General features: G+C 44.0%; 1 protein-coding gene and 1 long non-coding RNA gene across 2 annotated transcripts; both read left to right on the top strand.

Moving 5' to 3' along the window:
* The first annotated feature begins 6,276 nt into the window (after nucleotides 1–6,276).
* Nucleotides 6,277–8,450, top strand: LOC121068294. The gene is made up of 3 exons (XR_005818782.1): nucleotides 6,277–6,755; nucleotides 6,942–7,504; nucleotides 8,277–8,450. It is a non-coding gene; the product is annotated as an uncharacterized LOC121068294 (long non-coding RNA).
* Nucleotides 8,451–15,389: 6,939 nt separating this feature from the next.
* EEF1A1 (eukaryotic translation elongation factor 1 alpha 1) lies at nucleotides 15,390–19,978 on the top strand. The gene is made up of 8 exons (XM_040553388.1): nucleotides 15,390–15,533; nucleotides 16,310–16,502; nucleotides 17,334–17,513; nucleotides 17,648–17,944; nucleotides 18,195–18,345; nucleotides 18,515–18,771; nucleotides 19,015–19,249; nucleotides 19,575–19,978. The coding sequence occupies exons 2-8, from the start codon at nucleotides 16,359–16,361 to the stop codon at nucleotides 19,697–19,699; spliced, it is 1,389 nt and encodes a 462-aa protein (XP_040409322.1). The 5' UTR covers nucleotides 15,390–15,533; nucleotides 16,310–16,358; the 3' UTR covers nucleotides 19,700–19,978.
* Nucleotides 19,979–20,455: the final 477 nt, after the last annotated feature.

The following is a 20,455-nucleotide window of genomic DNA, read 5'->3' as shown; positions in this document are numbered from 1 at the left end:
GTAGCTTTTGTGGCAGTATAAAGAGAATAATTGCTATGGCCATCTTTAAAAGGAAACTGAAATGGAGCAAATTTTGCAGCTGAACTCAAGACCTAATTCTGCCAGTCCCACTGAGCGGTAAGTAGCTCTAATGGCATTATTTAAGCAAAACCACTTCAACTGACTTTTTGAATGAAAAGTAGGGGTGAGGGGAAGGAGGGCATTTCCTTTAATAACACCAAAAAAAGCCTCGTCTTCTGAGCAATCTTAAAATTGAACTGTATGAAAGTAAAAAACATCACTGTGTGAAATTTAGTTTTGATTTGACTAACTTATGGTGCTTTCAAATTTGCATGGTATGCATGGTCAGCACATCTTGCATGCTTGTTTTGTTGAGCTGGGAAGTACATAATAACTTGAAGGAGAAGTTGATTTTTACTATCCAGTAGAAAGGAAGCAGTGTTACTCTATGTAGATAGGATGGAAACTAAGGCTGATAGCTGTTGTGAAGGAATTAATTATTTACCACAGCCTGATTTGCCCTTGAGTCCATCTCAGCCATTACCTTCATCATCACTGGCATTCATTTCATGCAGTTAAGATCTGCTTCTGCAGCCAGCTGGCCTCACTGAAGGTGTGAGACTGAAGCTGATGATTTTTAACTATCTGTAACTGGTTCCACAGTGAGCTGAAGTATCATTCATTGGGAATGGTTATGGAAAGGCCTAATTGCTTGTCTTGAGTGGTTTTTTTTATGAGTGCAGTCTCGTTTTTCTTTCAGATTCATAAATGTGCATAATTTGGAGTCTATTTCCCATGCAGTTACTTATGTTAATATTTTCTGCTATGAAAATAGCTTTGCTCAAGCTTAAAGGCCCTTGCGTGAAGAGAACGAGAAACCAGGCTATTTGAATTGTCAATAGATAGCTGACAGTTGCTAGGCATCTCTGCATGGTGTTGAAAGGAGAGAGAAGAGGCAAATATGAGATGTTAATAGCAGTAGAGAAGGATCAGATTGTAGAAGAATGTCCGCACAGGGATAGTGATGTTAATCTAATATCTCTGCGTGGAGTCGTGTCGATGCTGATGGATCTTTAGGCATCTATTGAGCACTAAGCGTCTGTTCAAGTATTTTGCTGTAGTGTGACCTAAAGCCAAATCTGTGAAGGAGATGGCTTGGAGCAAAGCTGTGGTGTCATGTAACTGGTGAAACACGTGTTTCCAGCAACAGGACCTGTGGCTCTCCGTCCTGGGCTGAAGCTCTCTGTCCCCTGGGAGATGTTCTGGTCTGAATTCCTGTGGGCAGAGGGTGGGTGTCAGCCTGGTCCCACCTTCTATCACAGAAAGAGAAAAAGAATAAAAATCATGCTCACTCCCTTGTTTTAAGAGAAAATGGGCAGCTTCTTGTGGCCTGCCCACCTCGTCTGTCCTCTGTCATTCTCAAAAGCTGAGAACGAGGACTGTGCAATGACTGTGAAGCTGTGAAAGGCTTAGGCAGAAAACAGCTACCAAGCAGCTGTGTATCCATGGTCTATGTGGTTGCCTGGGTGCAGCCAGTGCCAGAATAGGGAACGAGAGAGTTTTAATGTGAAAAATGGACCTGTGTGGGCAGACCTGTCTCTAGAGCCGGGCAGCAGCTGAAGTTTTGACTACTCTAGTCAAAGGGTGTGCAGAACATGTTCACTCAAGCTTAGATGTAATAGATATCTATAACTTTGCATACGTTCTCTGGATTCAAAGTATCCCCTTTTACTGGAAAAGGAGCTACTCTGTGAAAATCAATCTACAGCCATCTTGCTCAATCAATCCAAAGAACACACTAAACTCGTGAGCCACAGGAGCTGTGGTTTCTACCCTAGCTCTCCTCTTAACAGGGTGCTAACATCAAAGGTTACTTTTGACCATCGAGATGCCAATGAGTGGTCAAAACGCAAGCAACCACTTTGAATTGCTGAAATTGAATTGCAAGTAGCAGCTGGCTTCACTTCTAACTGAGGATCCAATGTAAAAAAAAAAAAAAAGGGGGGGGGGGACCCAGACCAAACAAAATTCCAAACTAAATCCATCTGTCTGTGTCTGCTCAACAAAAGCTAAATGCTAAGTGTGGCTCTTTGAAGCTTAGATGAGTGTTTCACTGTTCAGAGAACGTGCAGCCTGTACAAACACACTTGTACGAGGGCAGATGTCTTCCTACAGGAGGGAAAAAATAAACCTCTCTCTGCAGGTTTCGTCTTCCTCCTTGGTGCCTGTTTTAATTCTTCTGAGTTGGGTACTGGGAGCGCAGGCAGGCGGATAGCGAGCAGCTCTCGCCCCGTGGCGTTTCGGCTGAGTCATGAGGTATGGCCATGGGGCTTTGTCTCGGGGCACTGGGCAAGGAGGCCGCTGTTTGCAGCACAAAAGCGGGGATTTGGAGTTTGTCACGGGACAGCGCTGGCTGTGCCCGCTCCTGCGACAGCAGAAGGCCACGGCAGGCCTCTGCCCTGGTGAGGCTGCCCCACAGGCAGCACCCATCCTATTAGCCGCCCCACAGGCAGCTCACACGCCTGAGAGAAGGCCCCAAGGGCAGAGCAGATAAAGCAATCTTAGAAAAGTAGATAAGGAAGTCTTTTTCCCCTAGCACACAGACTATTAAAGTGCTGATCATTCAGGAGTCTCAAGATCAGTAAGCTGACAATTAGCCCGATCAATGAATGCTGTTTATTTTCACTTTTCAAACAGCAAAAAGCGTCTTTCCTGCACTTGAATTTGATCTGAGAACTGCTCTCAAATTAAGAGGCCTCAGTCAGGCTGCAAAGGGTACTTTGGGGCACTTCACCCCCACATGGTGTGTTTGAAATCACTGCCTCCAGCTGTAATAGTGTGTGAGAGCCTTTGCTTGCAATGACAATGGCTTAGAGTTGAACCCTCACCCTTAATATCATCCTCAAAAGAAAGAGGTCCAAGGGTGGCTCTGCTCCTGTAGAGGAGGAGACCTACTTGACTCCTTTGGTGTGAAAAATGAACTGAAATAGGTTGGCAGAAACATATCGGTTTATGCTATATTAACAGTGCATTAATAAAGTATGAAGAGCTGGTGTTTGTGCATCCAGTGTTATCCATCCGAACAACTTCATGTGCTTCCCAGGTGTCTTGGCAAAATGGTGCCTCACTGTCTTATTTGGGTGTAACATCCCATGGGTATGAGGCAGCCACTGAGGTGGGGGCTGCTGGGGAGTGGGTACAAGTATGGAGAAGAGCCTGCTCTTCACAACCCACACGCCATGCGGAGGGCTGTCTGCAGCCCCAGTGCTTCAGAGAGGTCAGCTTGTGACAGCTAGATTATCACTGATACACACTTTCAGTCCTAGATAGAGAAAATTGTTCACCTCTGATCTTACTCTTCTTTGCCAGGCTACATATGTGTTTGGTTCCCTTTTGAGAAAGGCTCTTGCATCTGGAAACTCAGTAGCACAGGAGGGGAACCAAAAGCTAAGCACTGTGGTGCAGCAATGAGCAGTGGCACTGGGAAGGGCTTCCCACCATGTGGTAAGGCTTTCTCCAGGAAAAGCCTTTGGCAAGTGCTTTGTCAGCTGTCTGCTTATAGTCAGCCTTGTGTTTCGTATTTAAGTTAAAAATGACAGATTTGTTAAGGATGTCTGTATGATGCAGGCCTGGCTTTACAGTTAGGTGGCAAATTGGCACTTACATGCTGAGTTTCTAGTGTAGTCTAATTCTACTTAGTATTTGGGAAAAGAAGATAGTATCTAAACTCTTATTTTCTCTATAGTAGGTGAGTCCATCATGTGACTCTTCATAGTAATTAGATATTTGACATCCACACGTTGCAGCTATTCACTTTTACAATAAAATTCAACAAAGCATAAAACATGAGACAGGCAGATACAGGTACAATGACTTAAACTGTCTTGCTTAGCAAGGAGGAAGGAATTAAAAGACAGAAGGTTGTGTGTTGTATTGCTCATAGTAATTCCCAATGTAGGAGTTTTTGTGGGTGTCTGACTTGTAGAGCCAAGTGATGAATTTATTCTGGTTAACTTTATTTTGGGTGACTAAGCTTTCTGTCATTTTATTCCACCAAACCATGGAGGTGAAAAACTTACTGCACCTGTGGCTAGTGTTTACATTTACATTTGTATTTGATCTCACATGCACTGCAAACAGTGACTTCCCAATGCTCAGGGCTGTACTCAGTGCTCTTTCTGCTGTCTGGTTGAAAAGGGCTCAGGATGGTTGCTTTGTGTACGTGCATTAACTTTTTTTTTTAACTTTGCACTTCTTGTTACACTCTGAACAATTGTTAATGCTGCAGTAGAAACTGTATATACATCACCTTCACCACAAAAGATGTTATGCTGATAAACATTTTGCTTGCATCTCCAGCTGCAGTGACATGAGGCCTGCTTTATAATTCACCCATTGGGAATTTTGTGTCTATTTCGAAGACTCTGACATGCCTGTTGGAAGGTAACTGAGAACTGTATACTGAGACTCTCAAGTACAGCGATGACAGATTGTAGGATTTTTGATATTTGGTTTTTTTAAACCTTGTGGGTACTTTTGTTCTGAGACCTGCCTAGCATGTCGTAAGAACGAGAGTGTTATAAATCATGCCGTCCTACATAATCACCATGGTTTACCTTAATAACCCTTGTAAACCAGTTCCACTGTTGCTTGAATGGTAGCTGGAGTCTTTTCTACTCTGCTCAGAGTAGCAGGATAGAACCATCTCAAGCCACCCTATGCATATTTTAAGGTAAGATGCTGGTGATATGCTGTGCATTATGCTGGGTATCACTGGTAATCTCTGTCTGCAGTGAGAAACAGACTTGGTCTTTTTAGCACAGGCTTGTGGTTTCTCTTTTCTTTTTCAGCCTGTACTTTCTGCGTTTTTAAAAAAGGAGTGCTCTGGTCTCATTCACAAACGGGTAACTTCAGGGAGATGTTCCTATGCCCTATAAATAGCAGGGGAAGCCCTGTGGTGAGCGTGACATAGGTGTTGCCTGGTGTTCCAGGCGTGGGCTGCGATCAGTTTCTCTGAGCCTACCCAGAGAGAAAGTGCCTGGGGTACTTTCATTGCTTCCATTTTGTCATCTCCAGTGACTCCGTCAGCAGCTATTTGGAAACGGTGCTGGTGACTGAAGTGATCGCTTCAAAGCCATGGCACATAACGCGGGGTTCATTGAGGCATTTCTGTGGTTGTTGCTTATTCAACGTACTAAAAGAATGAATTGAGTAGAAAATAAAGACAACGTAATCAGGTGTACTTGTTCCATAATGCCGTTAATAGATCAGTGGGTGTACCTGGGTGTTGCCTCTTGCTGCTTGTATACGTTGAGCTGGTACTTGTTAAGTCCCAATCCCCATTAGCAGGCATTGTATATGTGCACAGCAAGAAAAGAGGAGGGGCAGAAAAAGAAAGTGTGTATGTGTGTATAAATTCCTGAATCAGAACTCAGAATTAAGAGACTACAAAAGCTGTGACAAGCTTAGGGTGCTGTTGAGATGACTAAGATGGGCTGACCTTGCCTAGTCGTGTACACAGTAGAAAGTGAGTATAACGTTGTAAATCACAATCCTTCCCTTGTGCATATTGCCATTGACTTTTTTGCTGTGTAATGAATACCTAAGAATTAGCATTGGAGAAATAGACTTGCCGTGGGCAAATACTCAGAGACTTTTAAAGAGGTACACGTAGCTTCATAAAGTTTAAGCACGAAATACCAGTCTGGGCTTCTTAGGTCTGTCTGTAGCACGTGACATGGCCTTGTTCAACTTTGATGGTTATAATGGCCACGTTGCTTAGCTGAGAGAATAATTCAGGGTACAATTTCACTTTGTAGCTAATCTGATGTAACTGAGCTTTGCCACCTAACCCCATGTCCTGTGGGTTGAGTCTGGGGTTGTGTGGCCTTGGAGTTAATTGGGTCAACCAGATAATTGGATAGCTTCAGTGCTCTCACACCCCTTTCAGCCATACAGTCGTTAGATCCAAAGCAGGAAATACTTGGATAGATTAGAGGAGGAAGGCAATTCTGTTGGCAGGTATTGACAGCTGCATAGGTTTAGCTTTTGACACGGAGTGACACCTTTCGACTCCCTGAACTCAGATGTGTGCTCAAGAGAAGGGATTACAACTCATTTTGGAGTACGCGTTTTTTCCTGTCCTATTCTGGGGATTGTTAACGTAGTTCCAGCTGAGCCCAGGGAGGAATGATTAACAGCTACATCTTCATTGCCTCTTGCTGCAAAGGTCAAAGTAGAAGCGGTTGCATCAGTGCTGAATGTACTGCCGCTGGTGCAGGAGGCTGTCTGTACCCCTCCTCTATTGAACAGTTAGCTTCCCCTGCCCCGATTCCTGTCTGCCTCGCAGGAATGCCGTTACCATGAGCTGTTTCTAAAGAGGATCCCGGGAGGAAAGGAGAAAGCGTGTGAGCAAGAGTTTCTGCTTCCTCGGTTCGTGCGGGCGTGTACGTGTTGCTGGGTGGCATGACTCACCGCGCAGCCCAATGAAGTAAATGGGGATGTGCGAGCTCCCAAAGCCAGCACAAAGTATTTCCCTTAAATAGTGATTCTGCACTTTAATGACTCTGCAGAGCTAAATTTAGAGGCGGATCTAAGATGTGCTTTCTAAAAAGCAGCGTTTCTTTACAACTGCTGTTCCCCCACACGCACGCTGCCGAGCCACGATGCCTGCGTGCGCTCCTGCGAGTCTTGTGGCAGCGCTCATACCTCTGCGTGGTGTGCACACAGAGAGGGCTTTTATGGTGACTGACAGCGTACGTACATAAAACAGCTGGGGGCTGATTTAATATCCTCTGCGTTGAATTGAAAACAGCGTACGGGATAAAAACCTCAGAGCGTGCTTTACACTTTGGGTTGCCTTAGGAATTGGATAAAATGTGGTGTGGAGGTTGCCCGTTCACTCAGATGGGCCTCTGAGGTCTGTCTGCTTTACTCTACAGGGATCCTGTGGTTCCTGTTCACCGTTTCAGCATTATATGCTGTCTCCTGCCGAGAGAAGAAAAGTTCCTGTTCCAGGCAGCAGAGGACAGTAACTCATGACTTGCTAATATGAATCAGTTTGCAGTTTTTTTTCTAACCTGTACTTTTTTTTTAACCTTTTATTCTGCCTTGTGGCACAGCCACATCCCTAAGCTAAAGGATCGGTCGCCTATAGTTTGTATTTCCGCCACCTCTCCTCCCCTCTGTATCCTCTGCTTCTGTTCCCCAGGGCTGTGGCAGAGCCCGGCAGGGTAGCATGTCAGCCCTGGCTCCCTTCCTTCACAGATTTGGCCTCAGTGCTGACTCAACACGCGTTCCACATTTAAAGGGGACGAAGTCTACTTTATACAGCACGTGTGATACCGGCTTTTAACCCCTGAAACACCGTTCCTCTGTGGATTGCCTCACAAAACCACACCTGCTGTTTTTCACAAGAGTTGTTAAGGAAAGGGACTACGAGGAGTACCAGCGCGTGTGGACTGACCTCCCACGTAACATCACTTCGCTGATAGTCCTTGTCAAGGTAGCGCTGCCCGTGGGAAAATCAAGCACACTGTTATTTTAGCATTCTTCTGGTTGTTGAGAAACCAAGCATGTTTTCCAGCATTTCATTTTGATAAGAAACCAGTACTGGATGAATGCTTTATAACATGATGCTAGGAATCCATGCAGTTCCTAATGCTTCTAGCATAACCTGCTATATGTAGCAGCAGGAGGAGTTTGTGGTACAAAATTTCTTCTCCCTCTTTCATTTGTAGTCTAACTCCTCCTTGGTTAGAGTATAGGAGTGACTGTCCCATTTCCTTCCACACCTCTGTTACACCCGGCTATCCTTCAGTTCTTCAATAAAACGTATTCGGTCATCTAGTGCAAAAGACGGAATTTACACTGTGAGGTGCACTATTAGTGGCTGAAGTATTCTTGAATTTCTATTCAGATGTGACTATTACCACTAATAAGATTGACCTCCGGCTAATATAAACATGTTGAAGTCCTTGGGGAGATTTCCTTACCAAGCTAAACAAGGTGGGCAGGATTTATGGTATAAGAAATTCATTCATGATCGCTCAGCTCTTCTGCGTAATGTAAACCTGTGGAAATGAAGGCTTGAAGAGACTTTGAGATACCAGACCCATAAATCAGGAAGTATCAGTTATACTTGAACCATTCCTGATATGTATTGAGCTGCTTGTTAGAAGTAGGGGGGTTGGGAGGTTCCACCATCTGAGCACAGAATCCATTCCAGTGCTTTTATTCTCCATCATTTTCCCTAAATATCTATTTTACATCTTCAGGAGAAGCCCAGTTCCTGACTCCGTGCAAGAAGAACACTCGTTGTGCCTCTCTCTCTGCAACACCCTTTTTAAAGCTGCTATAATCTCTTCCCACAATTGGAGGACTGTTGTAAGCTAAAAATTAATATCAAATATGCTTCATAGACCAATTAAAAATTTTGACTTTCTTCTGGATTGTGTCACATCTTGAGGGGTGACTCCTAAGCTGGACAAAGTATCCAAGCAGAAGCTTTCATCAGTGCTAAGTAGAATGGAAGGTTTATTTCATGTATCTTCCAACACTTCTGTTTATACACCTCAGTATGTTTGCTTTTTTCACAAGAGTATGGCAGTGTTGACTCATGTTCAGCTTGTGATCCACTCTAACCCTAGGCCGTTTTCTACAGGATTGCTGTTTAGCTGCTGTTTCTCCTGTGTTTGTGCAGTGAACTGCAAAACAACAAATATTAATCTTGATTTATTTCCTAATTATTGTAGACCATTTCTCCAGCTTGCTCATGTTACTCTGAATCGTGCTCTTGACCTCTGAAGTGCTTAATCCCCCTCCCAGCATGCCATTTTAAATCACTTTTGTGTGTATTTATAGCTGTCTATCTGTATGGTGGAATAATGTCATTCTACACAAACAGATTTGATACAACCTTCCATAGTGATACTACCAATTACTTTGTGTGTGTGTGTGTGCCTTTTTCAGCTGGTCTCTCACCTCCATTATTTTGTCCAAAGTTTGCTGAGCTTAGTTCTGCAAGCTGCGTGCAAGGAGTGTCAAATCTTCCCCTAAGTTAAATAAATCCACATTTCTCCATCCATGAGCCTGTTAAACCTGTCACAGTAGAAAAGATGAGTTTGATGCAATCCTAACAAGTCTGCAGCTGTTACTTATCAACCCATTATCTTCTTAAAACTAGTTCATTTGTTCCAATATATTTTTCCAGGAATTGAAATTAGGCAGACCGCTCCATAAGTGCCCAGCTTGTGCATGCATTTTCTTTTTTTATTCAATTTAGGGATTTTTTTCTACTTTTCCAGTGTTCTGGAACCTTCTCCATTCTGTAGTTTTCAGAGATAATCAGTAGTGGCTCCAAGATAGCTTCGTCTGGGCAAATACTTCAGAAAGACTGTATTAGTCAGCTAACTAAAAGAGAGATTTTTGGGTAAATGGCCTCCTGTTTCTAACAAGTACGCCCTCCCCCCACATCAAGTTCTTTCTCCTTTTGTGTTTAGTTTTTTTGTTTGTTAAGGCTTGTTTGCTTGTTTTCTAGCATAATTAAATGCGGAGCACTCCTTCATCTGTTGACGTACTGCTTTTACCAAGCAGGTCCCGTTGTTTGTTGCCAATTACAAATAATCAACTTCTATTTCTCCCATAATTTGACTACCAATAGCCTCGAAACTTTTTATGTCATCACGTCCAAACTCATGATCCTTCCTTTACAGGATTTTCTTTCCAGAGACTAAGCCAAACTACCTTTCAGTCAACTCAATATAGATTGAACAGGGCAAGTGTAAGTACTTTTCCAGATCTAGATTTATTCCCATAGTTCTCTGAAACCTTTCCGAACTTTGTATGCTTCAAATCTAAAATTGCTGAATAAATGTCAAGCATATACTAAACTAAATCTGAGCGTGGCTGCTGAAGGACCTGATCTGCACCACTTCTGGTGACTGTGGTTATCACGTAGCAAGAATCCTTTAAGTGTGATTGCAGTGGAAGCTGATCCACAGCATGAGTGATGCCAATGCTTGAAGCCACGGCAACATCAAGATGGGAGAGATCAAGGTGGGAGAGTGGAAATATGGATGGCACTTCATCCAGAGGAATATCTGGACGTGTCTGCACCATCCTTAGTAGCACAAGTCTCAGGGACTGCCGCCTTCCTCCTTTGGCCAATCCATCCACTCTCCGTTTGTAGCAGACTTCAGTGGTCTGCACCAAAAGCTCCTTTATGTTTCTCTCCCTTTCAGCCTTCAGCAGCATCTCAAGTTTTCTTTCTTCGTATAAAGCAACCCCCTTCTAGGAAATCTACCTTTAAACTTTGCCTCCTTCCTTGAAAATGTGTTTTTTTTTTCTTGGGTTCAGCAGGAAGGCAGAATGGGGGAATGCAAAAGGTCTGCAAGATGAGAACAGGGAATTTTAGCTTTTCTGTCGGTGAACTTCCAGCTTGCTGGGTGCATGAGCCAGCTCCAAAGGCAGCAAAATTAACCTTATGCATGGACATTCAGCAAAGCTATCAGAGTATATAGCTCAGTTGCTGGTGAGGGCTCAGCAGAAACCTTTAAAATGTGTGGTCAGTGAGTGAGGAGTTGAGGTACCACTTAAAAGTTTCATCTCAGACTTATCAGCGTGAAAGTATGAATCAGTTGCTTAAGGCAAAATGACTATTAGCACAGGAGACCAGAGCTTTAAAATGGAGTTTTGGAAGAGAAGTTCATGATAAATAAAGAACAAGAGCCAAACTGACCTTACCCACTGGATTTCTGTTCAGTACCTGCCTCTGTCTGTATGTACAGTGCTCTATTTTTTATACTCACATTTAGGCTGTGCTTTGAATTGAACTCTTAGAAGGCCTTATCAGTTACCTTCCTTTAGGATGTCCAAAATGTGGTGGGATGCAGTGAAAATCTGATCCCATTCAGGGAAAAGAGTAAATGCCCTAGCCTCTTTGCTGTTGCAAAACACTAATGTAAAACCACAGAACAGTTTAACAAATTACATTGTTTCTCTGTAATAGTGGTGGTTAGTTTGTCAGCCCTTCACCTTTATTCTGCATCAGTGTCTAGTAACAGCTCTTTGCCTGGAGCCAGGTCATCAGCTGGTATAAATTAGCCTAGCCCTAGTGAAGGATGTGAAGCTTTGTCAGGTAGCTACACGTGAAGGGTCTGTTCTTGGTAGAACTAAAGCAGCAATTGCCTCTTGGATCTGATGTCCTTGAGTTGTCCACGTGTATCTGTTCAGTTCCAGGAAAAAATAAAAAAAGAAGAAGAAAAAAGCCTTACTGAAGCAGCCATACGTGAGGTTCATTTCTTCCCACTTGAAACACTTCTACCCTAAATCAGATGTTTTCCTCTTCTAGTTCAGTAACACAGGGCTCCACAGAACAGAAGTTTTGGCAAAGAAAGGGAGGTTTCAATACAGCATCTGCAGAATGTCCTTGCCCACTCTGGTACAAAACCTTTGGTGCTGTAACGGTTCAAGTGGTACTAAACATTCAGTATAGATGAGCCTTCTTATGTTGAGGGTAAACGTGGTTTGAAAAGATTTTTTAAAAGCAGACTGTCCTCTGAGCATTAGTACTTCACTAGTTGCAAGTGCTGTAACTGGAAGAGTACTGCTTCCCCCAGGAATCTTGTTTTATGGGAAGCAATACCTTCTTAAGAGGCTCACTAAGTTATTCAGAAACTTTTGAAAATGTAGATGTTTATTTATCACAGTAATACTCTCAATACTGTTTGAAGGCCACTCTCCTGTGCTTTCTACTATAAGACCCTGTTTTCTGAATCTGTAAGCAAGGTCAGTTTTGAGATCAGGCAAGGTTGTTCAGGGCTTTATCCGGTCCAAGTCTTCCAAGAACAGAGGGGTTTATTTTGTGCTCTCTCCTGAGATTGTAACTTAGAGAGTATATATTGTTGTCTCTTCCCTTTACTAAGTGATTTCATTTATATAAAAATACCGGCTTCTAATACAGAACTAAATAACTTTCAAACTTTTTTTTTTTGAAGTAGGTTCTCTGTCTAATCTCTTGCTGTGTGAATAGCACAGTTATTCTGTTGTTCTTATATTTATTAAACAAATGAATGTAAATTCTGCTAGTAAGTATCAGGATGATGTAGGGAAAAGGATTTCATAGCAGATGTAGATGCTTTTTATTTCTATTACGAACCAATGCATTAAACAAGTGCAAATGGAATTAAAGCTCTGTGCTCATGCTATAATTTGTTGAACATTTGGACTAATGTACATACAGTTAAAACTGTAATGTTGGGATTAGAAAGTATTTCACAGTAAGAATGAGGTTAATTGTATTACAGAATAATGTTGTGTACCAGAATCAGTTTTTGCTGATCACCAACTACGATTGATAATTTGGGATTACTTTTCCACCACTGTTTCCGAAAGTGCCCTCAAGAAATCTTAGTGCCTCTTCCATACACAGGGAGCTTGATAAACTGCATGTATCAGATCTGTGTTTAAAGTCTCGTGCTTCTGAAGTCTGTTTGCTTACACTCCTGGACGACCTTGTTCACTGCAGTTGAAACAGTCGTGTAAGTGCTGGCTATCTTCATCTTTGCACAGGAGTCTAATCAGAAAGATGCCACTTCCACGTGTATGTGGAGGAGAGCGTTAAAACTCTTCAGAGGTGCTCGATTAGAACATTTTTGATTTCCTGGTGTGATTTCACTGACTATGACTGTGTTCTAAGATTATAGCACATTCCTCATGCTCTGTAGCCACACATTAAAATGAAAGTAATGCTGTTGTAGTTAGAGTGATCTCAAAATCCAGTTAAAGTTTATATTTAAAAGTTAGACTATTTGGCTCAGATAATACTGACAGCATAACTGCATTTTAATATCACTTTATCTGAGATTCAAAACCTTTTAAAAGTGGTGTTTATTCCATAGGTTCCCACAATACAGTTGCTGTAGCAAACACTGGTATGTATTCTTACACTAGGCATGTCTGGACATAGGTTATTTCAGTTTAGCATATGCTCACTAATGGTCAGGGGAGAGTGAGTGATTTTTCCCCACAAAGTCCACCTATTTCTGAAGCCAGGCTGGATTTACTAAGCAAGACTCCAAAGCCTGAAAGACCTTGAGTTCTTGAAATCTCTTATCTCTGTTTCTTCATAAGTTTTTTTCTTATCAAAGAGATTAGTTTTGCCTAATGAGCAGAATCTAAAATTTGTAACAGGCTAAATAGGCTAAACAGGCTAAATGTATGCAAATGCACAGAGGATTTAGTCCAGTATATGCCTATCTGTGTTAGTCGAGAGGATTCTGCAGAACGCGTTTCCACAGAATTATGTGAGGCTACTCCTATATCTGAAGCTCCCCAGCTGTATAAATATTTGGGAGATTGATAATAGGAATGTTCCGCTAATAGAATGGACAATGAAAGATAGACTAGTTGTTGAGAGAGTAAAAGCATGTAGTGGACTGATTAAAGAGGAAATAATAAAATTCTTTTGAAAATTCAATTAAATAAATGGAGGGAAAAAACAACTCTTGAAGGCTTTTAACTAGGACATGGCTAAAAGGTTGTCCAACACATTCAATGACTTTCAGCTATGTACGTAGGACAGAAATTGCTGTCTTCAGAAACACATAGTTCTAAATGCCTGTATTTATGAAATAGTCTTTTAAACATGTCCCTCAAAAAAAAAAGAAATGTGCAGTTTATTATGGGCCATGTCAGAAATCAGTAACACATTTCCTTTCTCCTCCCCCATTGCGGCAGAAGTCACTGAAAATTTTAAACTACATTTTTGTAGAATGGATACTTTGTCAGATCAGTCCATTAAAAATACCCCCTGCTGGCATACACATTTCAGAAGCTAACTGGAAACAATTCTGTAAAGTAAAGCTTTTTAGCTGTGTTTACAAACCGCCTTTGCTTTATAAGAGCCCCCAAAAGCTAACTTTCTTACCAGTTTTACCCATTGTTCCTGAGCCATGAAATCACTTTATGATAATGCATTTCCATTTTAAAGAAAAGGGATCCTTCTCCCTTTCCCTCAATCTGCTGCTGCTGACTTCATACAAAATACCTTCACGAATTTTACACCTGAATGTAAGTTTTGAGAAAAGCTGAACCTTCTCTAGCTTCTCCCCCCCAATCATTTTCTGTGTTTAAAAAAAAAAAGGGGGGGAGGGAACATGATGACTTTATTCCTCTCCTAAAAATGACTGAGTTTATTTAATGATGTCTGAACACGTTGGCAGGTTTTACTCAGTGAAACTGAGTTTTTGTGTAAAAGGCGTATTCTAAATTCAACGTCTTCTCTAATATGTGTCATTTCTCAAAAATATGTTTGTTTGTTTGTTCTTTCCAAATGCACTTTTATTTTTTAAATCTTCCATGTGGAAAAACACCAAATGGAAACCTTGTGCTTCTGAAACAGTCCATGCAGTACTAAGCTTGCTGCTCTCTCTGCTGTGCTGAATTTGATGCTGGATGCATCTCAGCTAGGGACACTTGGAGACAAATGAAAGTGTAGATTCATCAGGTGGGTTCTTTGGTTTGGTTTGATTTCCTTATTTTTTGTTGGTTGGGGGCTTTTTTTTTGTTTTTTGAACAAGAAGCTGTTTTTGTGTTTTACAACTGCCAGCTGGAGACCATGCCAAAAAAAAAAAAGAATGAGATTATAGTTGGGTATATGTAAGTAACAATTTACAACACAGGTGCATCAAGAAAGACGAAAAGGAATATATGTATGAAGGAGGAAAACAGACCATGTAGATTTGTTTCCTTTGCAGATCATTTTAAAAGAGCCAACAAAAATACTTGTTCATCTTCTCAGCTTAATTTCGCTTAAAAAGGTGTGTGTGATGTTGAATAATTAATGGCTTTTATTCAATTAGAGGTGAGTAAACCATGGATTTTCTTACTACAGTTAGAGGCGAGTAAAGAACGGAGGCAATCCATGGGAATCATGAGGGCTTTTATTTCTGACGGTGTGGGTTGTTCCGTGATTCCTTGCCATCAGTTTCAAAAGTAATGGGTTAGGGTTGTCAGTGGCTCTCATCAGCAATTTTCACACATGAAAATACAGAAGAGGGGCACATTGTGCACTTTGGGATTCTGGCACAGAAGTCAGGTCCTCGATGCCTCAGTGATTCTTTGGCCACATCTGAAACGTTTGGGATGCCTCTCCTCAAAGTGTCTACCTCGATTTGTGTGACTTCTGAGCCAACTTTTTCTTTCTGGGGCTGCAAAAAAAGACCAAAAAAGCTGGCTTTAAAGAAAAAAACACAACACTGCTGCCTCCTGGGGCTCACTAAACCCCCTCCCTGTGCCCCTGCTCCCTCCCCGGGAGTCTCGCAGCCCCCTCAGGCCCGTCCCTGCCCCGCCTCCCCCAGGCCCGAGGCCGCCGCCCTGTGCCCGCGCAGTGGGGCCGGGCCGAAGGGGGCGGGGCCGCGGGGCCGCCGGGAGCGGTGACGTGTCCGTTAGGCCCCGCCCCCGGCGCAGGGTATTTAAGGGGCGGCGCTCACGCCGTCGGTCTTTTTCGCTCCGGGTTCGCCGACGTCGAGCAGGTGAGGCGCGGCCGCCGCGAGCCGGGCCGGGCCTAAGGGAGGGCAAGGGGGGGTTGGGGGGGCTGCGGGGCGCGGCCGCCCCCTCGGAGCGCTGCGGGGCAAAGCGGGGCGGGCGGGGGGGTTGGGGGGGAGCCGGGGGGCTGGCGCCGCGCCGCTCCGTTATGGGTTCGATGCGGGGTTACGGGGTGCGGCCGGCGGCGTTGTGCGTCGGGGGTGGCGGTGGGGAAGCCCCGGGGGGTCGGCGGGGAGCGGGGCGGGAGGGTTGGGGGGGGGGCGTCCCAGGGGGCGCCGCCTCGCCCGCGGCGGGGGAGGGGAGAGGTTGGGGGGGGGGGGGAGGAAAATGGCGTCCCGCTCTTCCTGCCCGCCGCCAGCGCCACAAAATGGAGGACGCGGCGGGCCCGGGCGGGGTGAGTCACACACACAAAGGAGCGGGGCGGCCCCGCCCTCCGCGCTGCCCGCCGGCCTCCGCGGCCCCCTCGGCCCCGCCGCCGGGGTAACTCGAGCCCGAGGAGGAGGAGGAGGAGGGGGCGACGCCGGGGGGCGCTCGGCAGGGGGCCCCGGGCCGCTGCCGCCCGCCCCGCTCCGCTCCGCTCCTCCCCTCGGCGGGGCGGGGCCGGGCCGCGGGCCTCAGGGCCCGGCCGGGCCTCCCCGGGCAGCCCAGTGCCCCCTTGGGGCTGCGCCCGGCGGGAGGCGCTGCTGAGGGAGGTGGGGAGCGCGGTCGTGAGGGAACCGATTGGCCATCCGGAGGTAACCGGGCTGCTTGTGGAACTCGGCAGGTGTCGACTGTCTTTCTGCCAAAAAGGAAGAACTTAACCAGCGTCGAAAATGGGAAAGGAAAAGACCCACATCAACATCGTCGTCATCGGCCACGTCGATTCCGGCAAGTCCACCACTACCGGCCACCTCATCTACAAATGCGGTGGTATCGACAAGAGGACCATCGAGAAGTTCGAGAAGGAAGCCGCTGAGGTGCGTGGGACTCCCATGGCCAACGAAGTTGTGGGCATGGGTGAATAAAAAGATAAAGTTGCAAAACTATTTGAGGTGCAAAATGGATCGGGGATACAGGCAGTTAATTTGAAATCATCCCCGTATTTAAAAAGTGCTAAGGCATGGAACCCACACAGTAGTTGGTTATACTGAAGTTGTGAAGTGCAAAACGGAGGGCAAAGAAAGGTACTCCAGAGCTACGTCCACGTAGTGAACCTTGGAATCACAACTCAACTGGAGTTGCCAGCCCCAATCTTGGCCTACATTTAGCTGAAGATAAACCTAATCATCACAACTGCGTTTATCTCGAAAAACAAAGTTATGGATTTTGGTACTTGAACCTGGAGAAAGTCTTCAAGTGTTCATTGCTTCTGTACAGTAACAAAATAGCTTTTAATAAGCACATCACAGAATGAAATGCAGTGAATGCTAGGCTGTGTGGCTGTTAAAATGCTCATTACAACGGGGATTACGTTAGTAAGAGAACTAAAATTCATAGTGGACACTTGATAGTAGGACTTGGTCTTAAGAGATCTATCCTAAAGAGGTGATAGTGCAATTAACAAGCTGTCAAGAGGGCCAAACTGTCAACAGGTTAAATAACAAAACAGTTGGCATCTCTCACTGGTTGTGCCAAGTGTATCTATGCCAGAGTTTTGTAAGCAACAGCGATGTTTTTCAGCATAGATCACTTACTATTTTTAGCTTTCGCCTCTTAGCCTGTGTCTTGTTCACGGTCTTTCTGAGATAAATGAAAACACATACTGTAAAAAAATAATAATAATAATAATTCTATTTTTAAATGTATAGATGGGCAAGGGTTCCTTCAAATACGCCTGGGTCTTGGACAAGCTGAAAGCTGAGCGTGAGCGTGGTATCACCATTGATATTTCCCTGTGGAAATTCGAAACAAGCAAGTACTACGTCACCATCATTGATGCCCCTGGACACAGAGACTTCATTAAGAACATGATTACTGGAACTTCTCAGGTAGGGAAATAGAGCTAAGGATTTGGGGAGTTCAGGCAGGCTGTTCCTTAGTTGCTTTACTGTGAGGGAGTTCCCCTAATGTCTTGGCATATGTGTAGGCATTATAATGAAGGCTTCTTTCTTTCTTTTCAAAGGCTGATTGTGCTGTCCTGATTGTTGCTGCTGGTGTTGGTGAGTTTGAGGCCGGTATTTCTAAGAACGGGCAGACCCGTGAGCATGCCCTTCTGGCCTACACCCTGGGTGTGAAACAGCTGATTGTTGGTGTTAACAAGATGGATTCCACTGAGCCACCTTACAGCCAGAAGAGATATGAAGAGATTGTCAAAGAAGTCAGCACTTACATCAAGAAAATTGGCTACAACCCAGACACTGTAGCTTTTGTGCCAATCTCTGGTTGGAATGGAGACAACATGCTGGAGCCTAGCTCTAACGTACGTTTTGTATTTCTTTATATTAAAAAAATGAAACTTTGAAGGGTTACAGAGATCAGTTGTGCAGTGGGTAAATGCATGTCCTCTTAATAGGAATGATCTGAAGTGCTGAGGTTAAAATCAAGTCCCAGCACTTGACGAGTTCTTATTCTGTAATAATACACTGAGTGCTGTGGAGATAAACTGCTTCTTTATAGCTTCATGCTGTTGAGTGGGCAGGCAATGATGCTTGGGCTGTTCTTTATTCCAGATGCCCTGGTTCAAGGGATGGAAAGTTACCCGGAAAGATGGCAATGCCAGTGGAACCACCCTCCTTGAGGCTTTGGACTGCATCCTGCCACCAACTCGTCCAACTGACAAACCTCTGCGTCTGCCTCTTCAAGATGTCTACAAAATTGGCGGTACATGTTTCCAAGTTACTCACTTAACACCACCACCTAAGGCATGGGACAAATGCAGTTTCTTGCCTGAAAACTGAGTAGAAAGTGTAAAATACTTCTTGAAAGTGTTGTCTCCCTGCCCATAAGGGCATATAATCACTGGATTACTGAGATCGCTTCTCTCTTGCAGGCATTGGTACTGTACCAGTTGGCCGTGTGGAAACAGGTGTCCTGAAGCCAGGCATGGTGGTTACATTTGCCCCTGTCAATGTTACAACTGAAGTAAAATCTGTCGAGATGCACCATGAGGCCCTGAGCGAAGCTCTGCCTGGTGACAACGTCGGCTTCAACGTGAAGAACGTGTCTGTGAAAGACGTTCGCCGTGGTAACGTTGCTGGTGACAGCAAGAATGATCCTCCAATGGAAGCTGCTGGCTTCACTGCACAGGTGACTTCTGCAACTCCGGAAGATGTTAAAATCTACATCTGGGTTGTGAAATAGTAGAATTCTGCCTTTTTTTTTTTTTTAACCAGTAGGATAACCTGTAAAGTGACACAGACTTGTGTTCTGAGATAAGATTTGCTTTAAGCAAATCAGTGACAGTTATGTAAGACGCACCAGTCTCTTGTGGGGAGCTTTTCAAACTTATTCCAGTGTTAACATCATACTTGGCTTTTTTTTTTTTTCTAGGTTATTATCCTGAACCACCCTGGCCAAATTAGTGCTGGTTATGCCCCTGTGCTGGATTGCCATACTGCTCACATTGCTTGCAAATTTGCTGAGCTCAAAGAGAAGATCGATCGTCGTTCTGGCAAGAAGCTGGAGGACGGCCCTAAATTCCTGAAATCCGGAGACGCTGCCATTGTTGACATGATTCCTGGCAAACCTATGTGTGTTGAGAGCTTCTCCGATTATCCTCCTCTGGGTAAGGTGTCTTCCAAAACATGCTTAATGCTGGTCTCTGGAGAAGGTGTCTGATTTCTAGTGCCAGGATGTAGCTTCTTCTGTAATATAACCCTAAAAGTTCTGAATTAAATGGAAACTTCAAAATGGAACCAGAACTTTGGTGGGACTGGGGTTATTCTCTAGATAACGTAGCTGGATGTTAATGCTGCAGTCACGTGCAGCTTACTGTCCTAGAGCAGCAGCTGCTCGCTCAGCCAACGCTGCGTGTTGATGCCGTGCAGTAATGCTGTGGGATGTGTAGCAGTAGACAAAAGTCATAAAAAAACCCACGTTTTTGTTTGCAGGTCGTTTTGCCGTGCGTGACATGAGACAGACGGTTGCTGTTGGTGTCATCAAAGCAGTTGACAAGAAGGCTGGTGGCGCTGGCAAGGTCACAAAGTCTGCCCAGAAGGCCCAGAAGGCTAAATGAAAATTCTGTACATCAGCTGCCACCTCAGTCGTAATCAGTGGTGGAAGAACGGTCTCAGAACTGTTTGTCTCAATTGGCCATTTAAGTTTAATAGTAAAAGACTGGTTAATGATTACAATGCATCGTAAAAGCTTCAGAAGGAAAGGAATGTTTGTGGACCATTTGTTTCGTGGCAGTTTAAGTTATTAGTCTTTAAAATCGATAAATTTTTTAAAAATGGAAACTTGACCAAAAATCTGTCACAGAATTTGAGACCATTAAAACAAAAGTTCAATGCTATGTCTCTGTGTTCTTTGGGTTAATGTTAACTTTTAGAAAAGCCTACATACAGGCCTTGTGGGGTAAGAAAAGGATGAATACTCAGTGTGCTCAGAAGTTGTGAAGCAAATACTCACATTTTTTGTTTTGGGGTAGAGTGAATTTCAGCTGAGGATTTACTTTTAGCTGTATCTAAGCCTTAAAATCTCATTTCTGCGGTGCTTTTTTCTTTAAAGGTGGTTTCTAGATAGCACAACTGCCAGGTAACAGCTGCAGTATGTGGTGCATTCTGTAGTGCATTGAGTAAACCGAGGAAACTTGCTGTCAAGAGGAAATAGTGTGAACAGAAAAAAAATTGCATAAGCAACAGAATCACATTAGGTTTCCAGTTAGTTTTGTACATGTGTTTTTCTGATGGTAACCAGAAGATGTTTCTCTTCGAGAACTGGTTAACTGTCATGTAGAGATTAACGGTTAAACACTTCAATCTAAATGGCT

Source organism: Cygnus olor, chromosome 3 (genome assembly GCF_009769625.2).
Source record: "Cygnus olor isolate bCygOlo1 chromosome 3, bCygOlo1.pri.v2, whole genome shotgun sequence".
In the NCBI taxonomy this organism is placed as follows: Eukaryota; Metazoa; Chordata; class Aves; order Anseriformes; family Anatidae; genus Cygnus; species Cygnus olor.
The sequence above is the reverse complement of the archived record's forward strand: the minus strand, read 5'-3'. Positions and strand labels throughout refer to the sequence as shown.